Source organism: Macaca nemestrina, chromosome 12 (assembly GCF_043159975.1).
Source record: "Macaca nemestrina isolate mMacNem1 chromosome 12, mMacNem.hap1, whole genome shotgun sequence".
In the NCBI taxonomy this organism is placed as follows: Eukaryota; Metazoa; Chordata; class Mammalia; order Primates; family Cercopithecidae; genus Macaca; species Macaca nemestrina.
In genome coordinates, this window is record NC_092136.1 from 72,271,647 (window position 1) to 72,293,862 (window position 22,216).

General features: G+C 47.4%; 1 protein-coding gene and 1 long non-coding RNA gene across 6 annotated transcripts in view; one reads left to right on the forward strand and one right to left on the reverse strand.

The window, feature by feature from the left end:
• Nucleotides 1-8,823, reverse strand: part of LOC105468711 (FCH and double SH3 domains 2) — a 339,082-nt gene extending 330,259 nt beyond the window's left edge. The window contains exons 1-2 of one of the 4 annotated variants that reach the window (XM_011718976.2): nt 8,373-8,823; nt 6,553-6,650 (exon numbers count right to left, since the gene is read on the reverse strand). In XM_011718976.2, the coding sequence (XP_011717278.1) occupies nt 6,553-6,650; nt 8,373-8,393 (119 nt within the window). In that variant the 5' untranslated portion in view covers nt 8,394-8,823. Of the gene's footprint in view, nt 1-6,552; nt 6,651-7,737; nt 7,842-8,372 lie in introns of those variants that run through there. The other 3 variants (XM_011718974.2, XM_071075241.1, XM_071075240.1) reach the window with 3 other exon arrangements.
• On the forward strand, nt 8,468-18,254 carry LOC139357532 (uncharacterized). Of its 2 annotated transcripts, none has more exons than XR_011610916.1 (3): nt 8,468-8,577; nt 16,484-16,576; nt 17,477-18,254. It is a non-coding gene; the product is annotated as an uncharacterized lncRNA (long non-coding RNA). The 2 variants fall into 2 exon arrangements; XR_011610915.1 differs by lacking the exon at nt 8,468-8,577 and adding an exon at nt 8,847-8,999.
• Nucleotides 18,255-22,216: the final 3,962 nt, after the last annotated feature.

Here is a 22,216-nt window from a genome sequence, read left to right on the forward strand (position 1 = left end):
GCCAAGGCAGGTGGATCACTTGAGGTCAAAAGATGGCAAAACCCCATCTCTACTAAACCACACTGAGGTTTTGAGATGGCAAAACCCCATCTCTACTAAAAATACAAAAATCAGCTGGGCATGGTGGCAGGTACCTGTAAACCCAGCTACTCAGGAGGCTGAGACAGGAGAACTGCATGAACCCGGGAGGTGGAGGTTGTAGTGAGCCGGGATTGGGACACTGTACTCCAGTCTGAGTGACACAGAGAAACTCTGTCTCAAAGAAAAGAAAAGAAAAAAAAAAAAAGGACCCATTATGCCAAAATAAGCCAGTCACAAGAAACTACAATGTTACAGAATTCCATTTATATAGATTCCATTTCTGTGGAGACAGAAAGTAGATAAGTGGTTGCTTAAGGCTGGAGAAGGTGATGGGGAGAAACTGCTAATGGGTACCAAGTTTCTTTTAGGGGGAACTAAAACATTTTAAATTGGCGTGATGATTGTACAACCCTATGAAAAAAAAAAAAAACACGTTGAATGGTATACTTTAAATGGGATATGTAATCATATACGATACGCAGTCGCATCATGTAACTTACATGGTATGTACATTGTATATAAATAAAGCCTTTAAAAAAAAAAAAAAAAAACTCTAGACCAGATTAGATTACCTCTAAGATCTCTTTCTAGATAACAACAGTCTCTGAGACACTGAAAAAGGGTCTCAGCATCACGCACAGTGGCTCGTACCTGTAACCCCAACACTTTGGGAGGTCAAGGTGGGAGGATCACTTGAGCCCAGGAGTTCAAGACCAGTTCGGGCAACATAGTGAAACCCTGTCTCTACAAAAAATACAAAATTAGCCAGGCATGGTGGTACATGCCTGTGGTCCCAGCTACTCAGGAGGCTGAGGTAGAAGGATCACTTAAGTCTAGAAGATCGATACTGCAGGGAGCCATGATCACACCACTGTGCTCCAGCGTGGGTGACAGAATGAGAACCTGTCTCAAAAAAAAAAAGTCTCAGAACATCCATAAACAGACCTCGGAATCCAATCTCCCGTGACTCCTGGGAATCTACAATTCAGAGAAAGTAACACACAGTACAGTAATTCCTCATTTGAGGTCTCTAGACCACCAGATGTCTGCAAAGGCAGGACAGGTGCTTCTTGAGCCAGTTTCAATTCTTTAGAACATCTATAAGAAATCACATATTCAGCCTTCTCTGGGGTAAAGTTTTCTAAGTGTCTTTGACTTTGGCTAAACTCACATTAACGGTTTGAAAATAGTGATTTAGAGCTGACTGACAGCTCAATGTATAAAAAAATAAGAAAACAAATTGTTCTCTGATAATATACTGTTTTTTGGGGGGAGGGTTGTTTTTTGGTTTTGGGGTTTTTTTGAGACAGAGTCTAGCTCTGTCGCTCAGGATGGAGTGTTGTGGCACTATCTCAGCTCACTGCAACCTCCACGTCCCAGGTTCAAGTGATTCTCCTGCCTCAGCCTCCCAAGTAGCTAGACTAGCTAGGATTATAGGTGTGTGCCACCATGCCCAGCTAATTTTTGTATTTTTAGTAGAGACAGGGTTTCACCATGTTGGCCAGGCTGGTCTCAAACCCCTGACCTCAAGTGATCCACCCGCCTCGGCCTCCCAAAGTGCTGGGATCACAGGTATGAGCCACCGCACCCCGACTCCTGATAATATATTACACTTTTTGATAGGCAAAATATTTTTTACAACTGGACTTATGATGAGTTCCTTGGTTAAAAGCTTGGGAAACACAGATACATGGGACAGTACGGTAGTATGGAAATCAGGACAAATAGAGTCCTCACAAATACAATTCACTTCATTTCACTGTGCCTCAGTTTCCACTTTCATCTATAAAATGAACATACATATTATTCACCTGACTAAAATTCAATAATTTTTCCATATTATAGACCTCCTTAAAATGTCTTCTAAGAAGGTAGTTCTTTATATTCTGGGTCACTGCAAAAAATTTTCTTAACTGACTCTACTCAGCACAGCATAGGATAAACAATCCTAAGAAGAAAAGTACACAGACTCTAGTATGTAGAAACTTACTGTAAGTGGTCTTAAAAAGCAAAGAGAAAAAAATATAATAATAAACTAAAAAGAAAGTAGACTACTTGTCTACTGCTGATAGCAAAAGTCAACAGAAAACACATCAGTATTAAAACCTCCCCAAAGCATGGAATGTCCCGATTAACAACAAATTAGTTGTCTTTTCATCTCACACTTCATTCCCAAAATACTAGCTTCCAAATGCCGTCGGCAGAACAAATGAACTGAAGAAGGGGAGGAGAACAAAGGAGAAAAACTGTATCATAATTGGTCTCCTCCCCTCGAAATTCCAAAAGATAAGAACTGGGGACCGTGGGGGTGGGTTGCAGCAGTAGTGGCTCACTTCTGTAATCCCAGCACTTTGGGAGGCTGAGGTGGGAGAATCACTTGAGCCCAGGAGTTCAAGACCAACATGGGCAACAAACAAACCCTGTCTCTACAAAGTTTTTAAAATAAGCCAGTTGTGACGGCACATGCCTATAGTCCTAGGTACTCAGGAGGCTAAGGCAGGAGGATCGCCTGAACCCAGGAGGACAAGGACATAGTGAGCTAAGATCACACCACTGCATTCCAGCCTGGGCAACAGAGCAAGACTCTTGTCTCTTAAGAAAAAAAAAGAAAATGAAAGAAAGAAAGAAGAAGGGACGTAAGGGGGAAGAAACAGATAAAATTCAGTATAAAATTCTATTTACAGTCTAATATGCTGTGTATTTTTTTTTTTAACTTTTTTCAATGTCATAAAAACTTTTGACATTTTCTCAGGCTGAGCACAGTGGCTTGACAGTAGGATTACTTGAGCCCAGAAGTTCAAGACCAGTCTGAGTAACATGGTGAGACCCCATCTCTACAACAAATACAAAAATTAGCCATGCACCTGGAGTCTCAGCTACCCTGGAGGATGAGATGGGAGGATCGCTTGAGCTTGGGAGGAGAGGTTGCAGTAAGCAGAGATCACACCACTCATTCCAGCTTAGGCAACAGAGTGAGATTCTGCCTCAAATTATATATATATATATATATATATATATATATATATATGTATCTACTACTAATTTAAGAATAAAAAGCTATTGGTACATTTCTGAGTGAATTCATACTAACTTAAATTGAGCATAAAACTGGCAAGAGGCACTGGTGAGAAGGAGCACTAATCTCAAAAGAGGAAAAGCAAGCAAGATCCTTTACAACTTAATTCATATAAAAACCCAAGTTGGGGCCGGGCGCAGTGGCTCATGCCTGTAATCCGAGCATTTTGGGAGGTCGAGGCAGGAGGATCACTTAGGTCAGGAGTTCAAAAGCAGCCTGGCCAACATGGTGAAACTCAGCCTCTACTAACAATACAAAAAAATTAGCCAGGTGTGGTGGCAGCTACTACGGAGGCTGAGGCAGGTGAATTGCTTGAACCCAGGAGGCAGAGGTTGCAGTGAGCTGAGATTGCACCACTGCACTCCAGCCTGGCCAACAGAGCAAGACTTCGTCTCAAAAACAAACAAAAAACACCCAAGTTCAGAGATTTCCAATGAACTTTTAAAAAATCATTCCACTTGCTAGAGCAGACAAGAGAAGCCAGATCACCTCCTTCCTTAGGCAATTGAAGTTATCATGAATACCAAGAGAAGGCGAAAGTTTCAACTTTTTCAATATTGTCTTTGAAAAAAAAAAAAAAGCAAATCAGAAACCTAAACCCTTGTTTTAGTAGGTAATACAGTATCCTATTCACAACTCTATGGGAATGAAAGGATTCATTCCATTAAGTTAATATAGATAGAAGAACATACTAACTCCTTCAAACAAATAACCTGTTAATCCTTGGAGCACCAACAATCTCTGCCTTTACATATTATATACTCTACAACAAACAGGATAGTGTATTTAAAGTGATCACATGAACCAAAGTATATAACACAAGCTCAACAGAGGCCCCGATAGCCCCCTACAGAGTGTATACAGTATCTCACCCAAGAAAAAATAAGATACATTTAAATATGGCCAGTCACATTCATTTGACAAGGGTATAAAGATACAAAAATGAGTAATAGCCCATAACTTCAAAGACTTCACCTGAGGGAGGATGCCAGAAGCATGTGCAAAAATCAAAATCCTTTGAGATCACAGAGAACAAGGAACTTGCAGTTATTGGTAATCAAGAATTTGTCAGGTGAAAAAGTGGGAGGAAAGGTACCAACAGGCAGACAACAGCATACACAGAGGTATGAATGTAGACTGCACAATTAGACAACCTGATGTCCCGAGCGACCAGAGCTGGGGGAAGAAAGAGGAAGGATGCATGGGCATGAAATGGTAGCAACCAAGCCAGGAAAGGAAGCTTGCAGCTGGGTTGCAGAGAACTATATATACTATGACAAGGTGTTTGGCCTTTATCTAGAAGGCCACAGAGGAGTGATCTATAATAATGTTTTTAGAAAGCTAACTGGTGGTAATGTGGAAGAAATATTTAAAAGGAGAGATGGGAGATAGAAGATATAAGGACACCACTACAATAATTAGGATACTAGTATAATGCAAGCCAAAAGTGATAGATCAGCAATAATACAAACTAAGCAACAGGAACAGGAGCAAGAGACTATATCAACTTAGCTTAGATGTGTGCCATATTTCACATGCATTGTGATTTGATCTATACAACCTTGGGGAACAGAGGCCATTACTGCTCCTTTTTACAAATAAGAAAAATTAAGTTTATAAAGATTAATTCATTTTCCACAAGTCAGCACAGATATCAGGACACAAACTCAGGACTGTCTGACTGCAGTGTCCATATTCTTTACCATAAGCTCCTGCACCAAGCTACAGACAATAGGGGAAAAATGCAGACAAAATGCAATCAAGAAGTCTTTAGAAGACACAATCAACAGGAATTATTACAACCACTGACCACCGATACCCCACACGGGATCTTCACTTACACACTAATTCTGCCTTCCTGAACTGCTTCTGAAAATTTATTACTTTCTTCATCTAGAGATTTCTTAGTTTGCTTAGTAAGTTAAAAACCTTAAACTTTTAACCACATCAAGAGTTTCAGATATCTCACACAGGAATTTTTTTTTTTTTTCTTTTGAGACAGGGTCTCACTCTGTTGCCCAGGCTGGAGTGCAGTGCTGCCATCTTGGCTCACTGCAACCTCCACCTACTGAGTTCAAGCAATTCTTCTGCCTCAGCCTCCCAAGTAGCTACGACTACAGGCGCATGCCACCATGCCTGGCTAATTTTTGTATTTTTAGTAGAGACAGTGTTTCACCATGTTGACCAGGCTGGTCTCAAACTCCAGACCTCAGGTCATCTGCCTACCTCAGCCTGCCAAAGTGCTGGGATTACAGGTGTGAGCCACCACGCATGGCCTCGCATAGGAATTTTTAAGTCTAAATATTTTCTTATGGTTATAACAAGGGGGGAAAGACAAATACAGAATTAAAATTGTAATTTTCAGTCAGAAAACAACAATCTTGATAAATCCAGATTGGATGAGAATAGATTTATATGCCTTAGTCAGAAACCCTAACGACATGTATACAACAGAAATGCTTATAGTGCCTAAATATAGGAGAGGAAAAAAAGGAAATTCTTAAAACTAAAATCTTTGGGCTACAAACAGCAATTCAAACACATAATTTTATAATAACACCATCGAGTTAATATTTTTCATGAAACCAACATGAAGTGTACTACCAGAAAACTAGGTAACTGATAAGGCTTACAGACCCAATTCCAATGTGATAAATGTATTACAAAAGGGAAATAAGAATTGCAGCCACTCTTGTTTCACCATGCAAATCATCTCCCATTCTAGACAAAAATCTTTGTTGAACTGTCAGTCTATATTAAAAGACTGTTAAATAAGTGGTATTTCTTTCATTAAAATAAGTCATCCATCCCTCTAGGAAGAAAGATACTGATTTTCACAATATTAGCAAGATGTCTTAGCTATTCAAAGTTATCTTGACTATGAATATGAGTAACCTCAATAATAAAATAAAATATGATAAACACACTTCTCACTAAATTTGGCACTCAAAGACAAAGTTGTATTTGTCATGTTCTAACCCAGTGAGAGCATATAATCATCTGGGGTTGACTGGCTCACCCCCAGATATTAACCATTAACCACAAGTGTTGGTTTAAAAATCTAACTGTGTAAAACTGTTAAGGTCAATAAAATGATTGTTACAGTTCCATGGAAAGATTATTTAAACAAGAATCTTTAATTATTATAATTTGACTAATAAGACTTTTAAGGTCCTTTTTTCCAAATACTATGTGTGCATTATAGGTCCCCTACTGAAGGAAAAAGTTTGTATTGTGTTAGTTCCATTTCTAATTTCCAGCTGAGTCAAAGTTCTAACAGCCTTAAAGCAGGAAATCCAAAAGGAAATTCCATCATCAGTTCCTGGGGCTTGGTAACTCAAAGCTTCTTTGAAACAGAGAAATAGAAGTCCTTGAACTATTTACTATAGCCTTACCTCATATCTTCAAGCAAATCACATTCTGCTTGATGTTTGGCTTGAAGTTTTGTCATCTGCTCAACTTGAATGTTTTTCAGTTCTTGGGTAACTTTCACCTAAAATACACCATATATTTATGAAGGTCTTTTTACAAATTTAACCCAAAAAAATTGCTTAAGGAAAATACATCTGTCAGAATATGTCTCTTGCTCGCCTCTCACCTGAAGGCCATAAATCCATTATTTGCCATCTAGTTTTATTTACTGAAGATACTTACTTAATGAAAAATTAAAGCCAAATAGCCTGAACAGAGGTTTAATGAAAATACACGACTATAAATATTATAAACTAAAGACATGCAAAATAAACTGCCAGTCATTCCATTTCATACACAAGCTCAATCCATGTCTAGGTCTTCCTAGAGTTTTAAAAGAGGCTGTCTTCTATTTCTAAAAAAGATTCAAAGACTTTAACCACCAGGAGAGGCGAGCAGAGTGTGGATGGGGGCTGGGAGCCTAAGAGTGCCTGATACCCAATGACCAATATTTACACAATCATGATAATATGCATGAATCGACTACATAAATTACTCCATAATGGCTGCGAAAAAGCACACTGTCTCAGAATGATGCCCTCGACTTGCTGACAGCGCATCAAATCACAATCTCTTTCTCACAAAGGAGAAAGCTAAAGTGACCTTCCAGCATATGCAGTGCTTTTAAACTACCCCGGCAAGCCGATCCCGGTAGAGGCTCCACTTCAAACAGCGAGAACAGCAAATGCCTGCTGGCCAGAGAGCCTCCCGCCAGGCCGGGCCCCAGGGTGCGAAGTTACGGTGGGTCTGGAATCTCGGCCTTAGGAGTGGGACCACTCGGAGGGGTGGGGGTACATGTTCGAAAGAAAATGACTCACTTAAATGGAGAAACCCGGATTAGGAAAGAGAGAAAGCAGAGGCAGCAGACACGGGTCAGTTAGGCGTTAGGCAAATGTTTGCCCACGAGGGGAGGACAGAACGGCCTCATCCACCCAGTGCCCAGAGTAGACATTCAGTATCTATCTGTAGGATTAAAAAGACAAGGACACAGCCTCGACCCCTGGGAAAGCTGGGGAAGGGCGCAGCGGGGAGGCTGATGACAAGCAGGGTGCATCCGTCACTCCCACCCTGGTCATCCAACCCCGGATCGCAGTGCACACGCCACGCACCTCCCGAGCCCGGTCCTCGCTTTTCAGAAGACAGCACTACAACCTCCTCGCCCCTCAGTCGGGAACGAGGCAGGACCCGTCAATCCTTAATTTATTTTCCCTTGGGGTGGGGAGGCGGTGACTATTCCAACTTCTTTTCGGCTGCCCCGTGGGAAAAGCAGGCCAAACCCTAAGGCTAGGCTAGAAACAAATCCCCCGCAAATTTGCAAGCGGGCGGGGCTGGCGACAAGCGGCTGGAGGGCTCAAAGCTGGTGCAGACTAAACAATCACACACGCACAAGGCTCTGCAAAGCTGCCGGGGCGTCCCTGCCTCCCCCTCGGTGCAGCCCGGAGAATGCACTTTGCAGCGGGCAGCATTGCCATGCGCGCGCACACACACAAATGCACACCCGAAACTCTTGTGAAATGTCTGGGGGTCTCCTGCGTAGAAAAGGGACGAGCCCCGGCGGCCCTTCTGTCGGAAAGGCAACTCACGAGCACGCCCCCCACCTGGAGCCTGCAGCAAGTCGGTGACAAGCCCAAGGCGAGGGCGGTCACGGCCCCTTGCGGGAGGGGGAGGGGGCGCAGCGGTCGCCCCAGCCGCGTTCCCCGTACGCATCCCTCCGAACCCCAAAGCCCACCAACTGCGCCCTTACCTTCCTCGGCGGCGGCTGCATGATGCTGAAGGGACATCAATCCTCCCCGACGGCAGCCTTAGCAAGGACCAGGAGGAGGAGGGCCGGAGAGGAGGGGACGGCCCAGCGAGCGCGCGCGTGTGTGAAAGGAGAGCCTAAGAAGCAGGACTTGCCCCGAAGGGAGCAGGCCGGCGGGCGGCCGAAGGACCCTAGCCAGAGACCGAGTGTGAGGAAAAGGGGGAGGAGCGCCGGGAAGGCTTGGGGCCCGGGCGGCCCGGGGGTGTGTGAGGAAGGAGGCGGAGACGGCGAAGGGGCGGGGGCCCCGGGAGCGGTGTCGCGAGGGTCTCCACCGGCCGGGCGGCGGGTGAGCCGCAGCAGAATTGTCCGCGCTCCCCGTCCGCCGCCTGCTGGGCCGCTCCCGGCGGACGCAGCGGCCCCCACCCCACCCACTCAGGCGGCCCGGCCCTCGCTGGGCCTAACGCCCCCGCCCGCCCGGGAGGAGGAAGGTGGTGCCGCGCTCCCGGCTAGGGCTCCACCACTCAGGCCGCGGGAATTTCCGGCCTCGCCGCGCGGCGCAGCGCCCCGCTCCGGCTGCTGAGGGAACCGCTCCGTCCAGAGCGGGGTTCGAGGGGCCGGTCCGCGCTGCCGGTAGGGAGCGAGGCCACGGCACAGGGCTTCGTACCGCGGCAGGGGAAGGGGGGAGCTAACGGATTGGTCGGCGGGTGGGAAGTGTAGAAACGCCAGCGCCAGGCGAAAATCCCCCCTTTCTCTCCGACAGTGGCACGTTCCAGACGCCTCCTGGCCTCCCTCCCCCACGCTGAGAGCCAGCCGGGGGCTTCCCGCGCGCTTTCCCGCCAGCTCGCCCCGGCGCGCGTCTCCGCTCGGGGGCGCGCACGTGGGCGGGAGAGGGCTCCGCGCCGACGCACGCGCAGAGGCCGCCCCCGTCTCCTGCCCGCCTTTGCGGCTGCAGTGTGTTTGTGTATGTGTCGGGGGGCGGGGGGCGACGCTCACAGGGAAATGTTTGCAGTGGGGAGGGGGTCAGCATCCCTGTGGGATACAGAATTCTGGCGTTTGCTTCCTCTCAGCCCCTCAACACCCCACTCTCCCTACCAGCTAGATGTGCGCAAGAGGGACGAGCAAGGACAAGTCGCTTTGCGGCTGGCCGCAGGTGCCAGGCCATTGCGATTGTAGGGCGGAAAGGCAATTGCTCTGCAAAGGAAACGGCGGCACTCTACTGCAGGGCATTCAAGTCAAAGATCACTGACTCTGCGCTGAGAGGGAGCCGAGAAAACGTTAAGGCCGAGGCCCCCATTTCACAGACGGGGAGGCAAGTGCCCATAGAGGGAAACCTTTCTGAAGGTTACACAGCAGGACTAGAATCTCTGCGTCAGGAAGGGTTCTATGGGTTATTTTAAAAAAGAAACAGGTGCAGGATAATAGGCACGAGGAAAAGTAGAGGAGGCAGGAGAGGCCATAGAGGAAGCCCTTGTCTGGGAGTCAGGATCTCTGGGTGCCAGTCCACTTTGCCTACCCCTAACAGGCTAGGTGAGCTCGGGCTGCCTTATCTGCCAGTGAGGGTGCTTATCTAAGCAGTGCACCCCACCACCACACATGAACCTTCCTGCTCTGTTCAGACCATCTACAGGGAGGGTTATCGGCCTCCCTTGGGGTCCTCAGAAGAGGAATACCTCTTCCCCATGCCGAGGGAGTTTTTTTGAGTCACGGGGCTGTGTGGAGGCTGAGCTGGTTTTTTCAGAAGTTGAGATCCCAGACAGCTGTTCTCAGAAGTGCAGTTAGGCCTAAGAGGAAGGTGAATGAGGCCTGGAGAGACAAGTAACTTCCCAGGTGACCACATGGCCAGAAATTGAAAAGGTGGAACTTAAACCCAGGTTGTTTACATTGAGTTAGGCTAGATTCTTGTACAGAAAAGTGATAGAGCTGTGTTTTGAGTAAGATTAATCTGGAGCTGTGTATGAACTAGGAGACTAGTCTTGCTATTTCTGGGTTCAAAAGTTAGCCCTTCACCAGAATCCTTAACTAAATCAGGGAAGGCCTGGGGCAAGGGGACAGGTGGATAGAGGCCTAGGGCCCTGACAGCTGTGGGGCGGCAGCTAGAGCCCAGGCCACAGTAACCTAGGCTGGGCTCCAGTCTCAGCTCCACCACCAATTTTTTGTGAAGGCTTGAGCTAGTCAATTCACTTATTTCAGCCTTGTTTCCTCACTTGTAAAATGGAGGTATAATGCTAACCTCATAGGCTTGCTGTATTAAATAGAATTTCTCCTACCACAGGGCCTGGCATGTAGTGCTTAGTAAGTGCTTATTGATTCATCATTCATTCAAAAAATACTTGCTAAGGTCCTGCTTTGTTCCAAGCCTATGCCAGGCACTGGGGTTCTAGAGATGAGCAAGATAGAATCAGCCTTCACCAAGATTGAATTCCAGACCAACCATTCCTTGAATGACACTGGGCTAGTGGAAGAGGGGTAACACAGTACTTGGCCCGGATGCAGTGTCATGCACATAGCAAGTGCTTAACAAAGATTTGCTGAATCCTAGTCTTGGGTGCAACTGGTCTGGGCCAGAGATTATCCTCCCTTCACCTGTCTTCTTAGGAAGTGAGCACTGGGGTATAATGGTGCTGGATGTTGGGAGACATGAGATCCAGCCTCTACCATGGATCTAGTGGGCTTTCTCTGGGCCTTGGTGCCAGCCTGCAGAATAAGATAAGTGAGTGAGCCTAGAACTTAGGAGGCTGTTCACAGAAGAAGTCAGACCCTGGGGATTTAGTTTATGCATATAGGAGGGCATCCTCTACCTGATTTGCCATCATTCTGAAGCCAGGAGTGGCATTGACTTTCTGGAATGATTTTCTTTGGAAGTGTTATAAAGAGCTAAGGGCAATACCAGATGGGCTTACCTACTGACTCCTATTTCAAAAATGTGATTTAAAAAAAAATTGTTTTAATACTTACCAAGTGCCTTTTCCAAACCTTAAACTTTCATATTACTTTTCCAAGCTAATCTTTACCTGTGAGATAGTATTATTTTCTTCATTTTTACTGATGGGGAACTGGAGGCTCAGTGAACATAAGTGACTTACCCTGACATGATAGACTTGAGACCATAACCCAGTTGTCCGATGAGGAATGTTCCTGTGTGAAGAATGTTCAAGGGAATTGGGAGAGTTCCTAACCCAGGAAAATAAGCAGACCCAGGAGGATACAAACCATTATGTTCCAGACTCTAGGGGACCGGGGAAGGGATTTCTGTGACTTATGTAAGCCTGACTTGAAATGTACCATTTTGAACAGGGCTGGGGACTTTCAGAGCCTTGTTCCTGCAATGCAGGGACACGCTGTGTTGCCAGTAACATTGCTTGAGATTCTTTGGGGAAATGGCGCAGAGCAGCATGCACTATGGCCCCAGAGACAAAACTGGGACAGGTCTTAGCTGCATCTCAGGAAGGAGCTTTTCCAGGCAGAGCTGCCCCTGGAGGGAGTGAGCTCCCTGTCCCTGGGGCTGTGCAAGCAGGTTCTGGCTCCCTTCCATCAAAGAGGCCACAGATGGGATCTCACTCGGAAAAGAAATTAATAACAGATGCCATTTATTTTGCCTCTTCCATGTTCCAGACATTAAAATAGGCATGTTATTTACATTGTTTCCAACATTCACAACAACTCCTCATAATACATAATATAATGATACATAATATATAATATAACCTCATAATACATAATATAACCCCATTTCACAGGCTGCAGCTCAGAAGTGATCCAAGGTCACACAGCTAGTGAAGGAAAGGGAGGCCTGGCCCCTGGCTCTAAAGCTGTGCTCTCCCTCCAGCATGCTGCAGTGCAGTCTCCCATTTCATTAGGAATATGATTCTAAGGTTAAGTCAGAGCTAGGATCAAAAACTGGCCTGGAGCAGGTATATGAATGGGTATTGGAAGATCAGCTGTTCTGATATTCCAGGGCTCCTGGGAAAACTGGCAGGGAGACAAAGTATACAGCAGCCCTTTAGCATGGCCAGAATATGAGTAGCACACTACTCCCAGTCCAGAGCACACACCTAGGACAGTTTGACTCCATCAAAGGCTTTCTTCAGAGAAAGTAGCTGCCAGTCCCCCTGCCCACACTGCACCAAGGCATCCCTGACCGTTCCTGCAGTTGGGGTCCATCAGCCCTCTCTACTCTGTCTTCCTCTGTGTCATTAGCTCCCACCTGCATTGACACAGGCTGCTCAGGAATGCTTGTCAGCATGTCTGGATGCCAGCTATTCCCTGCCTGAGCCCCACCAAGTCCAGCTGGGGATGCTGTGGCAGACAGCGTGATCTATGGACCCCACCCCCATTCATCTCCTTCCTACCCCTAGTCACCTTTCCCTACCCATGCCTTTGCTCCCTGAGCTAATTCCCTCAACACCGACCTCCTGCCAGCCTGATGTGAGAGTGTGCCTGTCTCTTCCACTATCAGCTCTTAGGACAGAATCCCAGAACAGGTAAATGAGGCTTCAAGATTGGTCCAGAAAAGAGCAGGGGCTCTCCTTGACACACAGTGAGTTTGTTCAAGGTACTAGGCCTTGAATTCCATAGTGTCACTCAACAAGCCCTTATCCTGGGCTTAGTCATGAGCAGGTCTCTGGGGTGAGGAGCTGCCCACCAGGAGCTCCCAATCTCAATACAGAGACCAAGGTCACAGCAGTGAAACATGTAGGACCAGGAGGGTCATAGGGACCCAGATCCTACCAGGTGGTAGCAGAGATCTTCTAAGGCCAGAGGCAAGTCCCCAAGAAGCAGGCACTAGGACCAGGAATTATCTTGTCAAGTGTTGCCTCTGCCAGGGAATATTACAACTTTGGATGGCAGGGGTGGGGGTGTACGGTGAATGAGCAGCCAGTGCCAGGACTATCATAGGAGCTGATAGGCACATGGTTTTGACATTAGGAGGCAGGAAACCACCTTGCAAATTCTATCTTTGCCAGGTACTCACTGAGTGTGACCTCTAGCGCATCACTGTCCTCTCAACCTTGGTTTCTACATCTATAAAACGGGAATAACAAATTCTGTCCTGTCTTCCTCTTGGAGGGCTGTGCAGGTTAAATGAAATAACAGGTATATGAACTGCAAAGGGCTCAGGAGCCACATAAACAAGTAACTGCTGATCCTGGGACACATCAGGGAAGGTTGAGTGACCGCCTGTATTGAACGCTGATCAGCACCTTCCGCCATGAGCTGCACTGTGATTAGGAATCAATGAGTAAAATACATCTGGTGGAGGGGTGAGGTTACAGGGGTCTGAGCTCAAGCAAACCTGGGTTAGATGTCTGATTCCTCTTCTGCCAAGCTTAGAGTTTTTGATCAAGTCTTGAAACCTCTTTTCAGCCAGGTTTCCTTGTCTAGAAGGGAGATAATGGCTCTTTGCAGGGTTGCAGTGGGAATCAAATGGGAATGTTTATGTAAAGTGCCTGCAACTGTGCCAGCCCACAAATGTGTTTCCTTTGTTGAGTTTTCCTTCAGTTTCCCGTCATTTTGTTATGCCTTTATTTGTAACTTAAAAAATAAAACACAAAAAGAGGAATTTTCATGGAGGAGATTGAGCCCCACTAGAATCCTAGTTCTGCTCCTTACTCATTGTGAGGACCTGGGAAGTCCCTGCCTCTCCCTCAGCCCAGGTTTTCTCATCTGTAACACCAGGAGTTCCACCAGGGAGTTTCTCCAGGGCCTAGCCTGGGAGGTACAGGATGCTACCAAGTCTGTGAGCCCCTTTCAGGGAGAGGACCCTTCAGGCTGAGCTGGGTAAGGAGGGCCAGGCGGGGATCAGGGGAGGGAGAGGAGAGTTGTGGGAGAGGGACAGCAGGATTCAGAGGTGGCAGTTCTGTCACCACCATGGGCTGGCCTGTGAAGGGAGCAGGCCCTGTTCAGGATGCCTGCCTGCCTGTTTTCCCACAGCCTGCTGAGTTAATGCCAAAACAAAATACACTTGCTTGCTCCATGCCTAAGGGCAGCAGGCCAAAATGAGTGTCCTGGAGGGCTGGCAGACACCCTGGCATCCTGCCTGTCCTCCATGGGCATCTGCCCTTCCCCTGTCTGAGGTACCACCCTCAGCCAAAGCTGGCCTAGGTTGTGGAGAGGAGGCTCCCCAGGGTCTGCACTCCTCCTCCCATTTGCAGTCTTCCTAAGTGGACACCTCCAACCCCTACACCTGCATGTCTTCCCAGTCCAGCCTTGGCCCAAGACATGATCTAATTCTCACTATGCTGCTGTGGGCAGAGCACATGGCATCAGAATGCTAGGAGCTGCTGTCGGTCGCCATGGGAGGGAATTCCCCAGCTCAGGAAAGCTCTTCCAGCAGAAAGGAGCAGGTGGCAAGCCTCCCTGAAGAGACAGACGCTGCCAACGCTGCAGGCAGAGCCAATCGTGGGGTAGGAAGCGTCAAATCTACCACCCCCGGCCCTCTGTCTGATGCTTGTCTACACTGTGTACATTAATAATAATAGCTCATGCTTTATAATAGTTACTATGTGGCAGACAGCCTTCCAAGCACTTCGCATAAAAAAAAACTAACATAATTCTCACAACTCTGAGGTAGGTACTATTACTAGCCTCATTTTACAGATGAGTTATGTATGCCTATGGTCATGCAGCCAGTGGCAAACTGAGATGTATACCCAATTATCCAGGCTACAGGGTCTGTGCTGTTAACTGCTAAACTAATCTGCCACCAAAAGATGATATCCCCCATAAAACCCAGGTCCAAACTTGGAACATGACGAGATGCTTGCCTTAGTACCTTAGAATCCAATCATCTTTCCAACTTGCCTAAGCTGAGAATCACCAGGGGGTGCTTGTTTAAAATACACAGTCCTCTGTCCTTAGCCTCCAGCCCCCGCTCTGAGGATTCACTAAATTTGAAGTGGGACGAGAGGCAGCACCTGACATGTGGAAATCACACCATAAATGCGTGTTAAATGAATGAATGCTTCTGACTTCTCTGAGCCTCTGCTCATCTCTAAAATAAAGTTACAACTCCCTACCCTCCCCCATTTCCAAGTGTGGCTGTGGGTTAAGCCAGTGTGTGTGTCTGCTCCAGCTTTGCTGGGTGTGGGAAATTGTTTATAAGCATACCCGGCTGGCTCCTAATAATAGCTGTAATAATAATAGCTGACATTTCTTGAATGCTTAGGGGATACCAGGCACAGCTCTGAGGGCTTTGACTGTGTTAACCCATTAATTCTCACAACACTCAATTATCTTGATTGTAAGAAGGGAGCTAAATCACTTGCCTGAGATCACACAATTAGTAAGAGGTAGGCTATTTGAACACAGATGGTCCTGCCCCAGTGTCTAGAGGTTAACCGCTCCATCACACTTACCAGAGTCACCCAGCCCTTCCTCATGGGAACTGGGCTGCCACCGTTTAACTGAGCAAATGATTTCTGTACCTGTAGTATTTTAGGAGGGGAGAATAAAAAGTTGAATTAACAGGTACCCTCAATCTAGATGGAGAGACAAGATATAGAATTCCCTAATGATTGTTTGAGTCTGAGTAATTCCAAAGCACAAAATCAAAGTGCTGTCATTGTTCCAAGTGGGGGAATACTGCTTCTATCTAAAGGAGGGGTCCACAAGGGCTGTATTGGAAGTGGGCCTTGATGCATGGGAGGCAGGCATTCCCCATGGAGGGACAGAGAGAGCAAACCACGAGCTGAATGGGCCTGAGCCATGTTTGGAAACATGGCTCTATCCATATCTCTCTTGGATAGAGAATCGTGTGAAATTAGGTAGATGGTATAGCCTTGGGTGGCCCTCTTGAATGTCTGCTCACAATTTCCTCCTTCCTTCCTTCTTTCCTTCTTTCCTTCTTTCCTTCTTTCCTTCTTTCCTTCCTTCCTTCCTTCCTTCCTTCCTTCCTTCCTTCCTTCCTTCTGTCTTACTTTCTTGTTTGTTTGATGGAGATGGGGTCTTGCTCTCTCACCCAGGCTGGAGTGCAGTGGCACGATCACAGTTTGCTTGCTTGCAGTATTGACCCCCTGGGCTCAAGCAGTCCTCTCACCTCAGCCTGCTGAGTAATTGGGACTTCAGGTATATGCCACCATACCCAGCTAATTTTTGGTGGTTGTTGTTTTTTGTAGAGACAAGGTTTTGCCATGTTGCCCGGGCTGGTCTCGAATTCCTGGACTCAAACAATTCACCCAGCTTGACCTCCCAAAGTGCTGGGATTACAGGTATGAGCCACCGCACCTGGCCCTGCTCACAATCTTAAAAAGCAGTAGTCTTTTATGGTTTTATCACACTCTGTAGTGGCTACAGAGTGTGATAGCCACAAATATTGGCTATCTCACTCATCCTATCAATGTCCCCATCCCCCTAGACTTCTGGGAGAAGATCTTGTTTATGGCACCCAGCAGGCACACTGGATGGATGGATTTGAAGGTCTGAAGACTCAGAGGTTTAACAACAGTGGAGCATTAAGAGTGGGCAGCCAGGTCATGGAATACAAGACCCAGTCAGCAACCTAAGGGAGGATGTGCCTAAGGGCCTGCACAGGCCTGTCCTTTGCTCATATTCAGCCTATATCCTCACCTGCTGTGCTGAGCCTATGACCCGGGGGAGGCGTGTGAGTTGAGTGGTCCATAAGGAGAGGATGGAGTGTGTCTGAAAGACAAGACACCCTGGGCTTGGTCACACTAACTCTAGTACCTTTCCTGTCTGCACGCTGGGCACTCAGCTTCCAAGTAGATGTGCACTTAGAAGCTGCACATCTCAAACAAACAAACAAACAGGCACATCAGCATATTAGCACATGCTAATAGGCTATTTTGACCATGCACCCACTGCTCAAGACCCTTTTATGGCTGCCCACTGCCCTCCAAATTTAGCCCAAGCTTTTTAACCTGACATTCAAGGCCCTTCACTGTGTGAAGGCCCTTCAGCCAGCCTACACAACCTCTTCTCTCCGTCCTACCATTTTAGGTACCCTTTGTTCCAAAGGCACAGCATGTATGTACACACACACAAACAACACACACAACTTTTCCAGCAACTCATCAGGCTCTTTAGCAACTTCATACATCTGAATATGCGGTTCCCTCTGCTTTTAACACACTTCTCTCTTTTCTCTGCAGGATCAGCTTAGGGTCTTGGTTAAGAGCTTGAGTCAAGTTCCAATTCAGACTGACCAGTTGGACCTTTGGCCCTGCTGCTCCCTAGCTGTATGGCCTTAACTCCATAATATGGATGCTGTGTACCTCTCCAACATCAGCTCACGGCGTCTCCCCTCCACCATGTTCTACTATGTTCTGCCCTGGGCCTGTTTACCCTTGGCACAGCTCTGACTCCCTCTAGGCCTGCGTCACTATGTATGTTGGTATAATTCGGTACCCTTGAGGCCCACGTGCCTCTGTCAGACTCTAGTCTGTCACCATCAAGACCAGAAAGTGCTTTCTAGATGGTAGCCGAATGACTCTGAAAGTAAAGCTTCACCTTTTCTCTCTGGGGCAACTGGAAAAACCTTCCCCAAACCAGCACTGATCACAGAGAAGTGACTACATCAAGGCCAGAGGCATCTTCCAGATATTCCATCTGGGTGAGAATCTTTCATCCACATCTGGAGACCGTTAGTCTCCATTTGCACCCACACCCACACCCTGCACTGTGCCCCAGGAGGCAGACCCCTGTGGGCTGCCTCATCAGGCCTTCTTGCCAACTGGCTTCCACTTGGGTCTGGACATGATTCCTGACCCCTTTGAGTGCTGGGCTGTAAGACTTTTCCACTGTTGCCAGCCTCTGGGCGGGTGCCTCAGCGTCCTTTTGTTTGTTCTCTTACCCTGCCCACACCTCAGTACAGTAGTCCCCTCATTAAAGTCTCTTCATCTGAACCATTAGGGGTGAACTGCTTCCTGCTGGTCCCCAAATACCTGACCCTGCACCTGGAGATGATTGATCTGAATGGGCAGATCCAGGTGGAGGGTCAGGTATTTGGGGACCAGCAGGAAGTAATTCACCCCTCATGGTTCATAACCCCTACAAAAAATAAAAAATTAGCCAAGCTTGGCAGCACATGCCTGTGGCCCCAGCTACTCACAAGGCTAAGGTGAGAGGATCATTTTCGCCCAGGAGCTCCAGGCTGCTGGAGATGGTACCCCTGCACTCCAGCTTGAGCAATGAGGCAAGACTCTCTCTCAAACAAACAAACAAATGAAAAAAAACAGACATAATCACATCAAGACTTGCCCCAGAACAAAGAACCCACCAGTGCAGCCCATGAACAGCCCCTCCCCATGTTCATGCTTTTGGTTAGGCATACTCAATACTAGCTTCTCTGGGCACATGAGGGTCTGATTCTGACTTATCAAGAGCTCTTGGGGGCAGAGTCAGATGAGACAGGGGCACCTGCAGTGAGGTGACAGTGAAGTAACAGTGAATACTTTGGTGAACCAACATTACAGAACAAAACAGGCCTCAAGGCAAAACATGGTCAGACCACTGCTCAGGCAGCATGAGCAGTGCAGGTCGGTGTAAGGGAAGCCAAGGAACTTGAGCTTCTCGGGGCAGGCTCGCTGGAGGGCCTACGAGACCTGGGCAGTATCCATGGGATGCTAGAAACAATGGGATGGGACATTGGGAGGGGTGGGGAGTAGGGAAGGAATATCTCAGGAGAAAGAGTTAAGGCCTGGCAGAAGAAAGTGGGATCTCTGAGGGCAGAAGCAAGAGGCAGGGGCTTGGTCAGGCATAGCCCCTCACCCTGCCCCGTCCTGGAACAGGTCTCCAGCCTGAGGACAGGCCCCTAGCATCCCCCACAAGCCATCCCCCTCCTTCCTTCAACTGGAAGTCACCCCAACCCTTTCACTTCCCTTGCTTACCGCACCTGCCCAGACCACAGCCACAGCAGGACTCAGGTTTCAATTCTTGTTTCATCCACACCTATGTAGTCTCTTGAAAAGGTTCCATTTCTTGACAGGGGCTAGGCCTGACACTCACCTGACACCCTCAATCCTCTGCCACTGCCTCTGTACAGTTGTTTCTGCCTGGCTTCTGCCCTGTACTTTGGTCTTCTGCCCTCCTAGCAGCCGGAGCAAGCCTGCTAATAGGCTATTTTGACCATGCATCCACGGCTCAAGACCCTCTGATGGCTGTCCACTGCCCTCCAAACACATTCAAGGCCCTTCACTGTGTGATTCCAGCCAGACTATGCAACCTCATCTCTCAGTCCTCCCATTTTAGGTACTCTTTGTTCCTAACATACCGCATATATGTACACACACACAAACACACACACACAACTTTTCCAGCAACTCATCAGGCTCTTTTTAGCAACATCATACATCTGAATATGCTGTTCCCTTACCTTTTCTCTACTTGATAAACTCATATTTGCCCTTTAAACCCCAGCTCGAAACCCCTGCTTCTGTGAAGTCTTCCTCCTTCTCCTAAGTCAGAATTAATCCCCACTCCTCTGGGTCTCTATAACTTTGTTCAGATCTTGGTGATAGCAGCAAGCATAAGCAGACCAGTCTTCTAGGCTTCTATTTAGCCATGTCCTCTTCTGAATTCCCCTTCCTTTCAAGACTCTGGCCCCAGGTAGACCACTTAATAGATATATGACCTTGGGCAAGTTGCTTAACCTTCCCTGGATCTCTGGATTAATGCTGAATTAGTGCTCTATGTCCACAGCTTTTCGGCACCTATACATGCATTGATAATCACAATTAACCCATGATTCTGTAACTATGTCCCACCAGGCTGTGAGTCCCTTGCCAGCAGGGTAACAATCCAGGTTCCCTGTGACCAAATTGTCTCTGTATCCCCAGTGCCCACCGTTCCAGAAACCCTTATTGCACAGGCAAATTTAGCCCAAACTCCATTTTTGCAAATGGAGAAACTGGACCCAAAGAGGCACAGAAATTTGCCTAAGGTCATGAACCAGCTTCAGAGCATTTTCCTTTGCCCTCCCTCCAAATCTTTGGGCCAGCCTCTCTCCAAGGACTGTCCCTGGCCTAAGCTAGGGCTCTGGACCAGAGAACAGGCCTGCACCAGGCCCCACTTGTCACTGTCCTATGGACTCTCCCAGTAAAAGCTACCGGATGCCCAGACAGTTTTACTTCCCTCCTGGCTGCAGAGACCACGCTGAGAGCAACTGTCAGACCTCAGACACTTCCGTTTCACCCAGAACCAGGCTTCCTTTTCATATCTTCCTTAGGCAGCAAGGAGACCACGGGCCACAGCCTCTGCACCAGACCCTGGAGAGTTTTGTTTCTCCCTGGGGGCTCAGCCCAGACAGCTGCAGTAGTGAACTCCCCCTAGGGACAGGCTGCTTAGGGGGAGGTTTGTGGCAGGAAAGCCTGATTACCCAAAAACCCTAGAAACTGGAGTCTTGACCTTGATGATACCTCATCTGACGTGTATGGTTGGGGACAGAAAGGCCTCACATAAGGAAACTCCTGGAGAATCATAAGCCCTCAGAGCCCTTGGTGTAACCTGTTCATTTTACAGATGGGGAGACTGAGGCCCAGAAAGGAATTTGCCAAGAGCAGATACGCAGTGATGTACCCAATGCTGAACTTAAAGGTTTTGATTCGTGGTACCTTTAGTTGCTTTCGCCCATGTAATTTATTTATTTCTTTCTCTCTTTTCCTCCCTCCCTCCCTCCTTCCCTCCCTACCTCCCTCCCTCTCTCTCTCTCTCTCTCTCTCTCTTTCTTTCTTTCTCATTCGTTCATTGCTTTTGCCCATATAATTGCTTGCTTGCTTGCTTGCTTGCTTTCTTAGACGGAGTCTCGCTCTGTCACCCAGCCTGGAGTGTAGGGGTGTGACCTCAGCTTACTACAACTTCCACCTCCTAGGTTCAAGCAATTCCCCTGCCTCAGCCCCCCGAGTAGCTGGGACCACAGCATGAACAACCACACCTGAATAATTTTTGTATTTTTATTTTATTTATTTATTTATTTTTTTACATGGAGTCTCGCCCTGTCACCCAGGCTGGAGTGCAGTGGCATGACCTTGGCTCACTGCAATCAAGCGATCCACCTGCCTTGGCCTCCCATAGTGCTGGGATTAGAGGCCTGAGCCTCCACGCTTGGCCTCTTTTCTTTTTCTATTTCCTTTCTACCAGCCTGGCAGATGCGTCCTCTCTCTGCTGCCTTGGTGAATACCTGCCTGTCTGCAGCAGCAACTTCTCACCCCCAACATTGGCTGCCAATTAACCTTTAAACCTTTTACAACCAGATCACCATGGGCTTCATGCTCAAAGTGTAAAGTGAGAATGTAAAGTATGAGTAAATGGATTCACATCAAGGTTTTGGGGATCATCTTAGATACTTAGAGGCCTTTTATACTTAGAATCTGGTTTCTGCAGCAATTCTTCAACAGAGAGAAAAATCCAGACATAAAAATGGGATTCAGGCCAGGCACAGTGGCTCATGCCTATGATCCCAGCACTTTGGGAGGCCGAGGCAGGTGGATCACCTGAGGTCAGGAGTTCGAGACCAGCCTGGCCAACATGGTGAAACCTCATCTCTACTAAAAATACAAAAATTAGCTGGGCACGGTGGCGTGCACCTGTAATCCCAGCTACGCGAGAGGCTGAGGCAGAAGAATCGCTTGAACCTGGGAGGCGGAGGTTGCAGTGAGCCAAGATTGTGCTATTGCACTTCAGCCTGGGTGACAAGAGGGAAAGTCCATCTCAAAAAAAAAGAAAAGAAAAAAAAGAATGGGGTCCAGGAATATGTTTTCACTGCTCTTTGTCAATCCTCTCTCCAGCTCACATTTCACCCACACATGCTTGGAGGGTGCCTCTGGAAGGACGACAACAACTTGCCCCTCCATTTTTCTCATGTTGGTAATTCATTGTCATCCCTAAGGCTGGAA